This window comes from Spodoptera frugiperda, chromosome 24, assembly GCF_023101765.2.
Source record: "Spodoptera frugiperda isolate SF20-4 chromosome 24, AGI-APGP_CSIRO_Sfru_2.0, whole genome shotgun sequence".
Classification (NCBI taxonomy): Eukaryota; Metazoa; Arthropoda; class Insecta; order Lepidoptera; family Noctuidae; genus Spodoptera; species Spodoptera frugiperda.
Window position 1 is genome coordinate 4189452 of NC_064235.1, and position 15670 is coordinate 4205121.

The 15670-nt window shown below is 37.7% G+C and overlaps 4 protein-coding genes across 4 annotated transcripts in view; 2 read left to right on the forward strand and 2 right to left on the reverse strand.

The window, feature by feature from the left end:
• Nucleotides 1-15670, reverse strand: part of LOC118278870 (gastrula zinc finger protein XlCGF26.1-like) — a 206449-nt gene that overhangs the window by 55847 nt on the left and 134932 nt on the right. The window lies entirely within an intron of this gene.
• LOC118278948 (zinc finger protein 627-like) lies at nt 1566-6658 on the reverse strand. Its single transcript, XM_050703742.1, has 5 exons — nt 6495-6658; nt 5744-5882; nt 5259-5348; nt 4344-4580; nt 1566-2716 (listed from the first exon to the last, which is right to left on the reverse strand). Exons 1-5 carry the CDS (start codon nt 6651-6653, stop codon nt 1737-1739), a joined length of 1605 nt encoding a protein of 534 aa, XP_050559699.1. The 5' UTR covers nt 6654-6658; the 3' UTR covers nt 1566-1736.
• On the forward strand, nt 7279-8685 carry LOC118278980 (uncharacterized). Its single transcript, XM_035598484.2, has 2 exons — nt 7279-7727; nt 8235-8685. The coding sequence occupies exons 1-2, from the start codon at nt 7408-7410 to the stop codon at nt 8437-8439; spliced, it is 525 nt and encodes a 174-aa protein (XP_035454377.2). The 5' UTR covers nt 7279-7407; the 3' UTR covers nt 8440-8685.
• LOC118278936 (zinc finger protein 557-like) lies at nt 10048-15469 on the forward strand. Its single transcript, XM_050703551.1, has 5 exons — nt 10048-10294; nt 11525-11678; nt 12043-12186; nt 13122-13292; nt 14129-15469. Exons 1-5 carry the CDS (start codon nt 10148-10150, stop codon nt 15265-15267), a joined length of 1755 nt encoding a protein of 584 aa, XP_050559508.1. The 5' UTR covers nt 10048-10147; the 3' UTR covers nt 15268-15469.

A 15670-nucleotide genomic window follows, 5' to 3' on the forward strand; every position in this document is an offset into this window, starting at 1 on the left:
CGATTTTGTTCGGAAAACAATTGCTAAAGACTGGGTTAAGTAACCATTAAATGATTCTGAGTGCGGCGGTTAGACTCATAAAATGTGTTTGAGATCTCATTTAGTGCTTAAGATTATTTTTTATGTTTAATGGATAATACTTTTTCCGAGTCAAAAATTTTAATTTTGTTTAAACTTTCGTGAGACGTAATGAATTAATTATTATGTTATCGGCTCACTCACGTAACTGATACTGCTACTACTACTGCTATTGACTACAGTAGCAGTGCGACAATCGCCGCGTCGTGTGTCGCGGAATGCCAAGCCAAGCTTGAGGCTCATATTCATGATATGAGCCTCAAGCTTGGCTTGAAATATCATGAATATGAGCCTCAAGCTTGGCTTGAAACTAGTCGAGTTCCTCGTCAAAAATTGTGTTTAAAATGTCATGAATGTGAGGAATTATTTGTTTAAGTTTAATGTCCAATGGAATTTCAGTTTTTTTTTCTATTTTGATTTAATAAATGAATAATTATTGACAATTTAATGATGCATTTTTTGTTAACCTTACCTGTTTCTCCGGAAATCTGTACTCTGTCTGTTTGTTAATGAAAATAATGTTTGGAGACTAACAATAATCAAAACTTTGGCAAATATACATTAAAGTACTTTCAATATCATCAGTATAAAAAAATTAGGATATCATCCCTAACAACCCTTAAATTCTTAACCCTTATTGATTACTTACCATCAGGTGATTCGTCTGCTCGTTTACCGGCTTATAAACCTCATTTAAGACAGTCAACCAAGCCAGTTAGAAGGTAAGATAATTTAAAAAAAAGGGAACCGCCTCCAATTTTGTAAGCCAGTGGTTTTTAGTCAGTAAGAGTTTGACACTCCCTCTGCCCTCTCCCAAGGCGGGATATAACTGGATGATTCCCTCCCTCAAAAGGGATTGATCCCAGCGCTTACCCCTCGCAGTAAGTCCATTGACAGTTACTGGACATCCCGTATGCGGTCAAGCTGCTTCCTATCGTCATATTAATAGGCTAGTTTCCTACTAGTCAAATTCAATACTTTTTGCGAAACATCAAAAACGATATCTTCTAAGAACTTTATGAAATACTCTATTATGACGTCGTCAGATTTTTACGTCAAAGAGCAGACTTTTTAAGAAAATTAAGTAGTTCATCAAATTTATGAATGAGAGTGTGATTATTTTTGAATATTTTATTGTTTTTAAAAGTTGTAATCATTTATTTTTGACCCAGCCATCATCCCTATTGCATCCAAACGTTAGACTAATGAATTCAAATAAAACATATTTCTTGGGATAAGTACATTGTGTTTATTTTTTTACAAAAGAGATCAGATTTTATTATTGAACAATATTATAAAAACATTCGAATACATTTTTGCGTTCCTTAGATGGCGTTAGTGTAGCTTTAAGTCGCCGTACATCAAATAATTGAACCTAACTGAACTGAACTTAAAAGCCTAGATCTTTTATTGTATGAAACAAGACATAATTCTACACTAGCGCCACTTTTAGCACATTGAAACATGATAAAAGTGCCTTTTAAGCGTCCAAAGGCCCGCGTCGTACGCATCGCACGCATTCCGTATGACGTCATCACCACGCATCGCATGTAGGCATTGCCGATGATGCGGTCCGTACGATGCGGATCAGTGGACGCAGTTGTATGAGTTTCTATACAAGACAAACTAAAATCCGTTGCGTGCGATGCCCTTACGCACTAACACACTTTCTCACTCTCATGAGCTCTCATATGTTCCCTAAGGGTATAACTCCTTGCGTAAGACTTGCAACACACGGTACAACTGTATGGCTTCACCCCGCTATGTTTCAACATATGTTTTTTCAAACCATGATTGGTTATAAACGCCATACCACATTCAGAACAACTTTTGTCCTTCTGTCCGTGCGTTTGGCGTATATGTGTAGCTAAATAATGCTTTATATTGTACTCCCGACTGCAAATATGACATTTAAACTTATGAGTAATATTATGAGCCTCCGACATGTGTTTTATCCTGTCATTATAGTGTTTCATTGGTTTAAAACATATTTGACACTTAATTATGCGGTTAGAATGTGCGCTTTCCATATGATTCGCTTTAGACGTTTTAGTTTTAAGCACTTTACCGCATTCCGAGCAAGGAAAGTCGCCGTTTTCATGCGTACGTTTGTGAACTTTTAACCGTTTCGAGTTTAAAAATGATTTGCCGCAAACATCGCATATACAGTTCGCGTAATGCTCATTTAAATGTGTCGTTAAAGTTCTAAAAACGTGAAACTGTTGTCCACACAAATGACAAGTATAAGGACTACCATTAACTTTATAATCAGCTATACACTCATTGTAAATCACCTTTTCATGCACATCGACAAAATGGCGGCACATCGAAATGACATCTGTCAAACTCAACTGACATTGGCGGCATTCGAGATTTGAAATTTCGATTTGCAAAGAGCGCGGGTAACGTTTTATTTTTTTTATTTCCACGTCTATGTCCGTATGGGTTGCCAGCATGTGGTCTCTAAGGAGGTTGATCTCCATGAAGTCTTGTTGGCAGAAGAAGCATTGGAACCAGCTCTTGTGGTGTCTAAAGGGGCATGCGTTCGTGCCTCTAAGTACGATGTCACATGTAAGCATCACTCGTTTCCTTTCCGATATTTGTTTGGCTTCGTTTCGGGTTTTCGTTTGAAGTGAACCTAAAAACAATAAAATAGTTCAATAAAGTTATGAATGAATGCCCAATGCGAGTACTATGCTAATCGATCATCAAGAGTTCGCGACAGTCCACTACTAAAACTCTGATAGCTATAAATAAATAAATAAATAAATAAACTTTATTGTACACCTTTTACAATTCGGACAAATAAATATAAGTAGCGCTAAGTGTAAGGGTACAAAGGCGGCCTTATCGCTTACAGCGATCTCTTCCAGGCAACCTTTGGGTGGACGGAGATGGTGAATGTTAATGGAGGTGGTTCTGGGTGTACTTACAACTTAAATATATGAATATACAATTACATACATACACAAATACATACATATACATACATTCATACATACCTACCTACATACATACATACATACATACATACATACATACATACATACATACATACAAACATATATACACAAGAAATAATAATTATGTTACAAATGACAAGAAGACTGCGACTGAAGGAAATAATGACGCTGTGTTACAGCTTTGAAAGATAGTGATCCTTCACGAGCATCTTAAACGAAGCGAGCGACTGTGCCTGCCTCACCAAAAGCGGTAGCGCATTCCACAGCCGCACGGCTCGAACCGTAAAAGATTGATCAAAGGCTCTGCTTTCATGTTGAGGCATCTCAAGCTTGAGTCTCTCCGATGACCGTACTGGTCTAGAATGTGTGTCATGACAGAACCTGAAACGTTCCTTGAGGTAATGGGGGTAGCAGGATTGAACAGTATATTGTATAGAAGAGATAAGATATGAGCATTCCGGCGAAGGCGAATCGGCAGCCACTTGAGTTTCGTGCGATATTCGGAAATGTGGTCATATTTGCGTAATCCAAATATGAACCTTATACTAAAATTTTGGAGTCGCTCAAGTTTATCTAACTGCGCTTCGGTAAGATCCGGATAGCTGACATCGGCATAATCGAGAATGGGAAGAAGAAGTGATTGAGCTAGCGCAATTTTAGTAGCAGTTGGAAGAAAGTTACGAAGTCTGCACATAGACTTCGCAGATGCAAACATTTTATATAAACAGCTATATCTGTAATATAAAAATAAGTTGGGTTTTCCTTCCTGACGCTATAACTCCAGAACACACGAATCGATTTCTATGGTTTTGAATTCGTTGTAAAGGTCCGTAAGGTTTATAGAAAAAATTTCAAGAGAATAACAGGTAAACAACGAAAACCATAGGTGCCGAAGAGAGGTTCAGATTCGTAGGTTCCGTAAAAGAATTGCGCCCACGGAAGTGTGGAAGAGCCACGATTTGGCACGAATGGGCCGGCTCGACCGGAGTGATACCACGGCCTCACAGAAAACCGACGTGAAACAACGCTTGCGTTGAGTTTCGTTGTGTGAATGAGGTTAAAGGAGGCCCAATTACCCCCCTTCGCTATCTTCCGAATCCCCGATTTCCCCAGCAACTCTTAACCCCCAAAAGACCGGCAACGCACTTGTAACACCTCTGGTGTTTCGGGTGTCCTTGGGCGGCGGCGATTGCTTACCGTCAGGTGATCCGTCTGCTCGTTTACCGGCTTATATCATAAAAAAAAACTCGCGGGAAGAGTAAGGGTGGTCAGATTATACAATAATTAGTTATATATACATACCAACATTAATAGCACAATTTTCATTATCTCCCATCTCGCTCACTCTAGAACATCCATTTACTTCAATTTCAACCTTATCGTCTTCAACTTTAGGCACATTTTTCTTCGACAACTCAGCTATGGGAGTGTCAGAATCTGTTTCTTCTTTGCTTATCACCTTTCTCTTTCGTTTACCTTTCAATGACATTTTTTGTCTCTTTCTTTTCGGTCGAAGTTCGTTCTCATGTGAGTTGATTTCTAAAAGTGTTGAATTTAGTTTGAAAATGTCTTTATCGTTAAAAAATAAATTAACATAATAAGGGTGCTTTTCCACCAGAGATGTATTAGCAAAGGTATGAAACTATGTGACCGTTTCCATTGATACTAAGCTATATAGATGTGGGAGGAAGATGTGCAGCTCGAGTATGCGATGTATTGATAATAGGGATATTATCAATACATTGCATAGTTTAGCTGAGTTCATTTCCACTAATGCTAAGCTATGTGTAACAATGTACATAAAATTGGTGAAAGCCAAATGCAGCAACGTCGCATAGCACATCCCTGGTGGCATAGCAATTTATACTTCGTAAGGTAAACCCTAGTTTAGGGTGCCTTATGGCTATAAAAAGCGTGATCAATTATCATTAAAACTATGTCTAACTCGGAAATCGATCCAGTAATATTTTCAGTGAGGGCTAACATTTGTTCACCAGATGGCGGTAATGTAGCTTGAGACCTGTTTGTTTGATATTAGTACCTATTACCTATATACCCTTAGTACGAGTTTTCTTTACGTTTAAAGTAATCGAAACGAGGGCGCATTCAACGGTCTGATTGGCCGGCTCCAATAAACCAACTAATCAGAGTGCCACTCTCGTTTTTAGGATGTAAGTGTATCAGATGTCGGGAATTAAAAAAAAAAATTACTCCTACCTTGACTGATTTCCTCAAAACTGTCATTGCAATGTGGACTTGTCGCGTCATCTTCTGATTCAGTCTTTATTGTAACCGGGTTGAACATATCTGCAATTTAAATGTAAAAAAATTCTGAAAATATTTCTTGCTTGGATATTTTCTAAAGAAGATAATTTTTTTTAGACCTTTCCTGAAAGTACTGGCCAATGAAAAAAAGTGGTATGTATCGATAGAACTAGACATTTGGTAGCAATAGTTAATATGGCACTAAAGTTCTAAGATCCAAGATGTTGAACCTATACAAGTTTAAAGTTTATTCATTTTCATACATTTATTACTTTCTAAAGGTGCTGGGAAACATAGGTAGCAACTGTTTGTGTAATTCACAAATTGTTGTTTCAAGTCTGGGTGTCATGTGTATATGAACTTGTATGTTTGTAAACGCACCCACGACACAGGAGAAAATGCTAGTGTGGGGCAACATATTAAAAATATATACATACCTTTTCTACTGCTACAATAAGCCACAAAGTGCCGCTCTGCCTCCTCCACCTGCCTGCGGAAGATGCAAGCATCTCTCAAGTGCCCCACACAGAGGTCACACACCATCCTACTCGGGCCCCACTCTGTTAGGTATGACATCTGGAAAAATATAAGGAAAACATAATTTTATTATAACTTACGTGAGACATAATAAATTAATTATGATGTTATCGGCTTACTCATGGCTAAAAATACAATAAATAATTAAAATTGGCAGCAGAGCAGTGAGTGATATATTCTGGGAATATAATGGCTTGTAAACTATTTTTCTCAGTCAACTATAGTTTCTTTTCCTTACTTTCCGTATTTGCTCTTTTTATTTCAATAAATATTATAAAGAACAAACATTTGCTTGTTTTTCTTCATAGAAAAACAAATGTCTAAAAATCACAAAGGATAAAAAAACATCTTATTGCCACACTCAGAGACATTTCACAATTACTTAAACCATTCCTTGGTAAAACGGGCCTCTGTTAAATAATTATTTTCTCTGAGTACAGCGATAAGTCACTCATACACGCAGCGAAGTCGGCAGCAAAACAAAATCATCCAATGACTTCTACCGCCTTGGGCGAGGCGAGAGGGAGTGTCAGACTTTTACTGACTAAAAACCACCCCGTTCCTTCTCCTGCTTTTCGAGCCGGAGCCCCGGCAAACCCGCTAGATAGTCCGCAGCTGAGCGAAACAGGCTGGTGTTTTAAAAATGCTTACCGATATCCCGAAGCATTCTTGTAACATATCATGATAAACCTCTTTGCTTCCGGCCTCCGTGATGTAAGACGCGGTGATGTCCCACGTCCCATTTGCAGACAGGCAGCACCGACACACGTCGGGCTGCGAGCTCCAACTCTCAATATTATTTAAATCCATTGTTTTTATTTATAAACATAACATAAAATAGCGATAATAATCATCCGATTACTATTTTTACGATTTGTTTTGTTTGTCAATTTTGACATTTGACATATACCTATAGAGAAATGTGATTGTTTCAGAACGTGTAAGTCGAAATAATTTGAACAACAGTGATTGGATATGTTTAGATATGTACACTTCCTTTTTATAACACAAGAAATATGTCTAGCGGTCGCAAGTGGGATTGCCGGACAAGACGTCTCGGGTTATTTTCCCGGGTCGGGCAAAGTACTAATGGGATTTCAACAGGGGGTGATTCCCTAGTTCCCCTATTACATGGGACTTATAACACAAATGGTGAAAAGTGTGTGTACATTGTACAGTGGCAATACGTGCCGTAATATGCACCTCTGCCTATCCCTTCGGGGATAGTTGCTTCTTCTTCTTTTGGTTAGAGATGATGTCGTTTCAGTCTCCAATTTTCTTAATGTAAGCTTTCTCTTGATGGATAGAATACCGAAATTGATTGGACATAATTTAGACACAATAATAAATGATAAATGTAGAATCTCGTATTCTATTCTTATTATTTTCGAACGTAGCGAACAGCTGATATTGCCAAATTAAATTGACAGATTTTCGGTCATTTTTACGCGGTAACCGGCTATTTACTTGTAAAATTAAATTTTGTTACATTAAAATCGCTAAAAGTACATTAAACAAAGTAACATTATATTCAAAATCCGCTTTTTAAACACACAAAGAAGCCATGCGTAACGTAGAAATTAAAGCAAAGATAACTGATTATGAAAACATTTGCAAAGTTGCAAATGAGTTGAGCGGCGGACCGCCTACAATTATAAAGCAGGATGATACGTTTTATAATGTGCAAGAAGGTCGCTTAAAGATGAGGACTTATGCTGACTCCTCTGCCACTCTAGTCAGATATGATCGCGATGATGTAGAAGGCCCAAAGCTTAGTAATTACGAGTTATTAGACTTTAATGTAAATGAGAGCGAAAAGGCTAAACTATTGGATGAAATGCTGAAGAAATGTTTGGGTGTACGTGGTAGAGTTGTTAAAGAACGGTAAGATGGATCAAATTTATGCTTTTTATCTTTATTTATAGTATAAGTCGGTAGACGAGCAGACGGGTTACTTGATGGTAAGCAATTGCTGCAGCTCGTGGACTCTCGATACACCAGAGGCGTTGCAAATGCGTTGCCGGCCTTTTGGGGCCAATATTTTGTAGGTTGATGGTAAATCAGGGATTGCGAAGGTAATTGGGCCTCTGGTAACATCAATCACACAACATAGTTACAATGTAAGCATTGTTTCACATCAGTTTTCTGTGAGGCTGTGGCATCACTCCTGTCCAGCAAAAGCATGGCTCTCCTACACTTGAGTGAGACACACACTACATTACATGAGGCTCATAATATACTTAAGTGATGTAATGTGGGTTTTACATTGTGTATATACCATTATGCACTCAATTACTCTTTAGGATGTGATATTATTTTTTGTACCTATCACAGAGTCTATGAATATCTACATGTCATCTAAAAGCTAATAAAATTCCTATTCAATTTCAGTAAACTGTACATGGTTGGCCAAACTCGGGTACATATCGACACAGTAGAAGACCTAGGTCACTTCATGGAGCTGGAAGTGGTACTCCGGCCAGAACAAACCTTGGAAGATGGTCAGGCCATCGCACAGGACCTTAGGACTAAATTAGGAGTAAAGGAAGACGATCTTATTGACTGTGCCTACGTTGATATGTTGCTTAAAAAGTAATTGTTGATTGTCTTTGTAATGTAATGTTCTTTATTTGAATTTTTTTACTTTTTTTTCTTTGTTTTTTTTAAAGGTAGCTTTGAGAAAGTGGCCACTTTTTTTTCTTTCTTTGTTAGTTTGTAAGATTAAAATTAAATATGTATAGAAGTGATATTTTTGTAAGGTCTAGGTTTTACTGGAAATTGTTTTGTTATGTATGTAAAGTAAGATTTGAAATCATCACAATAAAATTGTTTTTTTGTTGAACTTGAGAATCTTGAGATATTTTTTGTATTAATGCTATTTTATTCATTTAAAAATCAATTGATTGTGGTTATGTGAATATGATGGACATCTATGGTATACCAGCTACCCTGGTGCAGTTTCACCCGCTCTGCTCGGCTCTTGTGAGTTGTAGCGTGATGTTATAATAGCCTATAAACTTCGTCGGTAAATGAACTACTTAACCAATATTATTATTCTTAATCAAGCCAGTAGTTTCATAGATTAGCGTATCAATTTTGAATCAAGTTATTATTCGATTCGAATAAGAATTCGTAATTCGTTATTAGATACAATATAAGCAGTAAGGCCGGCTCCACATGTTGGTCCCAACGCTCGTACCAACGTTGGACTGCAAACTCGGTGAGGCGTACACACGTTGGCTAATAAACTAGTTCTATCCCGTCAACGCCAATGTGAAGATGTCCGATACAGAAATCGAAACTGCTCTGAGCGCGTTTATAGTAATGATGAGTGCACATTTATATTTGTTACTGAGAAAAAATAAAAAGACAATCTCTCTGTGTTAATAGTAATTGTATTCGATTTATCATAAATCGGAGCAAGAAAGCTATCCATGAGCTCATAAGCGAACCAATTTGGTTTAAAAATATCATCTGTTGATGATCCAGATCGAGTAGAGTCACTAATTTTCTTTCTGTAAAGGCGATATGTGCTCATTAACGATTCTCGCTTTTTTTAAAAATCTTCGATTGAGAAATTCATTCCCATATTTTGTTGAATGGTGCGTCATGCATCAGCTAATAATTTTTTATTTTTGTGGTCCTTTCGAGTTGCGTCCCATATTATTGGATGTGCTTGATAAATTCTATTACTTTTTCATTTGTCCAAGCCGGTGACGATTTTGTGGATGAGAAAGCCATTCTCGCTCGACGTATGCACTCGCTGCGTGTTGTAACAGAACTGAGCAAAGCGCCAACGTGTGGACAGATCGCGAGCGTTGGCGCAGATTCCTTTGATGAAACCGACACGAGCCGGCCAACTACCAACGCTCGCCCTAACGTTGGGACCAATGCCATTTTCTAGATCCACACGTTGGATGAATAGCGTTGAGGCCAATATTGGGGCCAACGTGTGGAGCCGGCGTAAAGCTCAAGTACTTACTACATTTTTCAAATAGGACTAATTTTATAAAACCGTAATTCTCTCATGTCATAACAAAACAACATCACTAGTTTCAAACAAACATGAAACGGAACGGATACGTCAACAATTTTATGTAGACGCCCGCACGTTAAGCTAACCCTAGCTGTCAAATGACTGTAATAGACTTTCAACCTTATTTCAATGTCATAAGGTTAAAAACCTAATAACAAAATTGACAGAACATAGAAGCTTGATGTGCTAGCGTCAGAAATTACGACAACGGAGTTTTTATTCCCAATTTTAATCATGTTTCTATAAGAAATAAATAAAATAGTGTACAATGGAGACTAAAAAGGGTAATATTACGTATGGGGAATGCCGCTGTTGCTTAGCAAAGGGCAACCACAGAGATATAATGAAAGAATATTATTTTAACGGCATACGAGAGGTTTACTTCGATATTTTCCTGGAGTGCTTCAATTTATTCGTGAGTTTTCTGTATTTTTATGTTAAGAAGGATGTTTTTAAGATTTTTTATGTTTATTTTAATTAGGGACTTTTATACGAAGTATATGCCAGTGCTATAGGACCTTATACACTTATTAACCATTTAACTAATAAACTTACTATTCGAAACGTAACAATGTAAACTTAATTAAACTATAAGCAGCACTGGGTTTTTAAGACTTGTGATAAAGTTTTGTCGTCATATTTCATCTTTTACACAGTTAAAAGAGCACTTGTATTGATCTTGTTGTGTTGTTCTAATCATTTTGTTTATTGTTGTTTGTTCACCTGAATTTTCTGTATGTTAGTCTTTAATAAAGAGAGGAGAGATGAAGAAGATTACGAAATGTTAGGACGAGGACTTTTGAAAATCATTTATAATTCAATGCCTAGCTATGATTTACACCGATCCAGAGCTGCAGACAACATAAAAGGTTACCGGGCTCCGGCTCAAAGCAGGAGAAGGAACGGGGTGTTTTTTAGTCAGTAAGAGTCTGACACTCCCTCTCGCCTCACCGAAGGTGGGAGAAGTCATTGGATGAATTTCCCCCTCAAAAAAAAAAAAGCTATGATTTACAACTCATAGACGGGTAGGGCTTGTGAAGTTTCTTGCTTGGTCGTTCTTTTCCATAGGAATGTACATACAGTTTAGAATGAGCTAATAGTTTCAATACTGACTGGCACACAAGTCAAAGTCAAAGTGAAAGTTATTTATTTTAAATAGACCGGAAAGGCACTTTTGAATGTCAAAGCAAATATTACAATAAAAAAAATGTCTGTCTGTCAGTCAGTACTCTAGTGAAGCTATTTGCTTGTTCCAAAGTGTAGATTCCTTGACTTAACACATTGATGGACAGTAACAACCACAGGCGTCTAGTTAACCCAAAGTGATACAACAGTACGCCTGACGATGTATCAGTTTTTAGTTCCATAAAATCAATATGACTCACGAAAACAGATTTTTCATAATATTGTAAAGAACGGCATGTTGTAATGTCACCACAGGTATAATTACGATTTTTGTACTATCACTACATTATTTTACATTTTTACATTTTGTGAGTCTACGCCTGTGGGCAATGTACCTACCTATGAAAAAAGTAGTGTCTCAGTAGATGCAACCTGTGAGATAGTACACGAATATGTTAATTATACTATCTCCATAAAGAAACTTCCATTCAACCCCTAACAAAGTCTCTCTACATTCCAGCTCTCAACGAACGGGCTCCTATCTACACTAATATGCACAACTTGTGTGCAGCGTCTCCGGGACGCGACCAGCTTCCGAATGATGGTGCTCAGCACCGAGAGGCAGCTGCTGCAGGTTGTCGAGGGAGAGGATAAGGACACGGTCTTTGTTAATGGTATGTAAGGTATAAGCTGGTAAACAAGCAGACGGATCACCTGATGGTAAGCAATCGCCACCGTCCATGGACACTCGAAATGCCAGAGGTGTTACAAGCGCATTGCCAGCTTTTTTGTAGTTTAGGAATTTGACGATTGTTGGGAATTACGGGGATTGGGGATACTGGGAAGTGGGGTAACTTTTTTTTCTGCTTTTCTCTTGAATTTTTTCTTGTATTTTCTTAGCTATAAACCTCACAGAGCCTAAGACCTTTCCAACGAATGCAAAACCGTGGAAATCGTTTCGTGCGTTCTGGAGTTATATCTTTAGGAAGGAAAACCCGTCTTATATTTATATTATAGATTATTTTATATAAATTCCAGTTCACGTAGACGTTAATGAACCGCCAACGAGTATTAAAGTGGAGATGGAACCGCAGGCTGAAGCTGGTGTGAAAGAGGAGCTGGCTTCTGATGATGAGGGGGACGCGGACGTGGGTGACTCTGATTACGTGCCCGAACCTGATGGTAAGTTGTTCTGATAGCTTCTGTTTTTACGTATGTTCATGACTAGCTACTTCCGCGCGGTTTCACCCGCTCTGCTTAGCTGCTATTGGTCATAGCGTGATGTTTTATAGCCTATAGCCTTCCTCGATAAATGCACTATTCAACACAAAAAGAATTATTTAAATCGGACCAGTAGTTCCGGAGATTAGCGCGTTCAAACAAACAAACAAACAAACAAACTCTTCAGCTTTATAATATTAGTATAGATTAGTATAGATGTCCCTATGCACTAAACTGACTGACCAAGTCAAATCAGCTAAACAAATACTTTCAAAGATATATCGATTTGAAATATCGCGTGCCGTCGCTTCTAGACACATTTTATTCATAGAAATGACGTATTTGCTTTCATTTTGTCTAGATAACTTTGATTCCTTTTATCTAGGTAAGTATTGTTGTCTTATATGACAAAATAAAAAAATACGTGTCTAGTATGTATATAGTATTTTCATTACCTAACTGACGGACTGAATAGATTTTTAATTTTCATACCCCGTCAAAGTCAAAGTATTTATTTCAATTAATCCTAAATTAGACACTTTTGAAACGTCAAATTGAATTGTCCGTCAGTGAAGCTAGGCACTCGTTCCATAGTGTAGCTTCGAATGGAGAAGAACGAGCAAGAAACTCCATCTCCATCGTTAATTAGATAAAACGAATCAAAGTTTTTGAGTACCTACCTAAATACGTCATGTCTACGTGTAAAATGTACCTACGTAGAAGTGACGTCACGCGAAAGTATTTGTTTCGTAAGAAAATAAAAAATGCGTGTCTAATGTTGTAAAATAATCTTTTCGAGAAAAAGATGGTACTTCCGTTTCGCTTTTTTTGCCCGACTTGGCAGGGATACAGACATTAAAATAAAAATTACTCATCTACCCTATTCCCTCTTGCAGATAATACCTCAGACGCCCAAGATAAGCCTTCGGTAGACTTCGAAGCCCTACTAGACCGCGAGGCAGCCCTGCTGGGCAGGTTCGCTCGCGTCAAGCTGCCGCCGCTGCCCACGCGACAAACGTTGCCGGAGATCTGCCCTGAATACTGCCGGCAACTTGATTTGTTGCAGAGTAAGTTAAAATACACTAATTCATGGATTATACTTGTATCAATCACACTATCTATGCTGTGGTGAGGATCTGTAGATTAGAGTCAGAGAACACTAAGAACAAATAAACAAATGTTGAGTTTGGCTGGTTAGGTATTTTAATTCTTTAAACTTACTAAGTGTGGGAGAACCATGCTTTGACACGAATGGGCCGGTTCGATCGCAGTGATACTACGGCCTCACAGAAAACCGACTATGAGTGAGGTTACCGGAGGCCAAATTACCCCTTTCTGATCTTTCCAATTCCCGATTCCACAACAACCCTTAAATTCCTAACCCCCCAACAAGACAGCGACGCACTTGTAACGTCTCTGGTATTTCGTGTGTCCATGGGCGGCGGTGATTGCTTACTATCAAGTGATCCTAGTGCTCGTTTACTGACTTATACCATAAAAAAAATAAAAACACAAATGAAGCTTCTATATGTTTTTAGTCTAGACTCGGAATCGAACCGTAGACATTCTCGACTACAATACGCTTCTCTAGCCATTAGCCAGATAATCAAATATATAGAATCAAATATTTATCATTGATTATAATCAAATAATAATAATTATTATTAGAACTTATGACGGGATATTTACCATGTTTATTCACTTCGATGTTCATCCGTGATCATGGAACATACATTGCAACAGTAAGAAATATTGCAAACTCATCAAAGTGAATAAACATGGTAAATATCCCGTCCTAAGTTCTAATAATAGTGTTAGTGACCATGTCACTTTAAAAAAAAGTCCTTTCATTTCTCTTTAAGTTATAATATAATAATATTTTTGTATTTATTTCCCATTACAGATTTAAAAATCGTGCCAAAGAATCTGATGAATTTACTGGAAGAACAAGACAGTAGGCGCACTCCTTCTAGAAAAGTCTTTATATCAGAGAAACTAGCTCACATCACGAACGCGGGCACCATTCTCGAATGCTCCAACGTAACGCCTTTTAAAAGCAAAAGTCGACTCGGCTTCCCATGTTTCTACTGCAGAAATGTATTCGAAAACCAAGAAAAACTTCGGGAACATACATCTCAGCATAAAAAGTCAGAAATAAGACATATACTTAAAACTTATGGCGCAGAATGCCTTGTCGTATATGTAGATACAACAGACCTAAAATGCACATTATGCGACAAAAGTATGCAGAATTTAAACAGTTTGAAGTCCCACCTAATTAATGTACATAAGAAAAAAATGTACCCAGAATTTACGGATCGTGTTATACCGTATAAGCTCTCTGATTCAGGTGTACATGAGTGTCAAGTTTGTGGGTTTAATTTCGAGACTTTTGGCTCCATAGAAAGACATATGAATGTCCATTACAGAAATTATGTTTGCAAAGAATGCGGTACAGGTTTCGTAACAAAATATAGATTAAAAGTTCATACAAAAAGCATGCATGCCGGTGGTAACTACCCATGTGAGATTTGCGGTAAAGTATTCTCGACGTCGCAAAAATATAAGAACCATGTTAATACTGTTCATAAGCTATTAAAAAGGTTTAAATGTACTAAATGTCCGGAGCGCTTCGCTGAATATTTTAGGAGACAGAAGCATTTGGTCCAAGTACATGGTGTAGCTCCTTTGCAATACAAATGTAATGTTTGTGATAAGAGTTTTGACCGAAGATATACTCTATCTAGGCATATGAAGAGAGATCACCTTGAAGAAAGGGATTATCAATGTGAAATTTGTACTTATAGGTGTTTTACTAAGAATGAGTTGAGAGTTCATATGGTTAAACATAATGGGGAAAGGATATTTGAATGTTCTGTGTGTAAGAAGTCGTATGCTAGGAAGAAAACGCTCAAAGAACATATGAGGATACATAACAATGACCGTAGGTTTGCCTGCGCGGTCTGCGGGCAGGCGTTTGTTCAGAAATGTAGCTTGAAAGGCCATTTGAAAACTCATCATTTGGATTTTAATTTGCAGTGATTTGAATGTAAATTGCTGTCGTCGGCAGTATCTTCAAACTTTTAAGAAAAGAGCGTCCTTTTTAAAAGGCCGGCAACGCACCTGTGACTCCTCTGGTGTTGCGGGTGTCCATGGGCGGCGCTGATCGCTTACCATCAGGTGACTCGTCTGCTAGTTTGCCGTCTATTTCATAAAAAATGATGCGAATAAATTATATTTTTTAAAGAAATGTTGGTTGTTTTATTTTCTTACTAACTTAGATCTTGATCCTGTGGGATAAAAAGAAGCCTATAGATGTGATATTCCAGACCATTATTACCCTTGTTCCAAATTTCTCCAGCCAATCCCTTTAGCAGTTAAGACGTGATTGAGTAACAAACATACACAAACCCACAAACTTTCGCATTTATAATACATAATAGTA

Coding starts and splice junctions, on each gene's coding strand:
- LOC118278980 (XM_035598484.2), top strand. CDS start 7,408: ATGCGTAACGTAGAAATTAAAGCAAAGATAACTGATTATGAAAACATT. Junction 7,728..8,234: donor GGTAGAGTTGTTAAAGAACG/GTAAGATGGATC, acceptor ATTCAATTTCAG/TAAACTGTACATGGTTGGCC.
- LOC118278948 (XM_050703742.1), bottom strand. CDS start 6,653: ATGGATTTAAATAATATTGAGAGTTGGAGCTCGCAGCCCGACGTGTGT. Junction 4,581..5,258: donor TTTTGAGGAAATCAGTCAAG/GTAGGAGTAATT, acceptor CAACACTTTTAG/AAATCAACTCACATGAGAAC. Junction 2,717..4,343: donor AAATTGTGCTATTAATGTTG/GTATGTATATAT, acceptor TATTGTTTTTAG/GTTCACTTCAAACGAAAACC.
- LOC118278936 (XM_050703551.1), top strand. CDS start 10,148: ATGGAGACTAAAAAGGGTAATATTACGTATGGGGAATGCCGCTGTTGC. Junction 10,295..11,524: donor TGGAGTGCTTCAATTTATTC/GTGAGTTTTCTG, acceptor TCTACATTCCAG/CTCTCAACGAACGGGCTCCT. Junction 11,679..12,042: donor GGACACGGTCTTTGTTAATG/GTATGTAAGGTA, acceptor TATAAATTCCAG/TTCACGTAGACGTTAATGAA.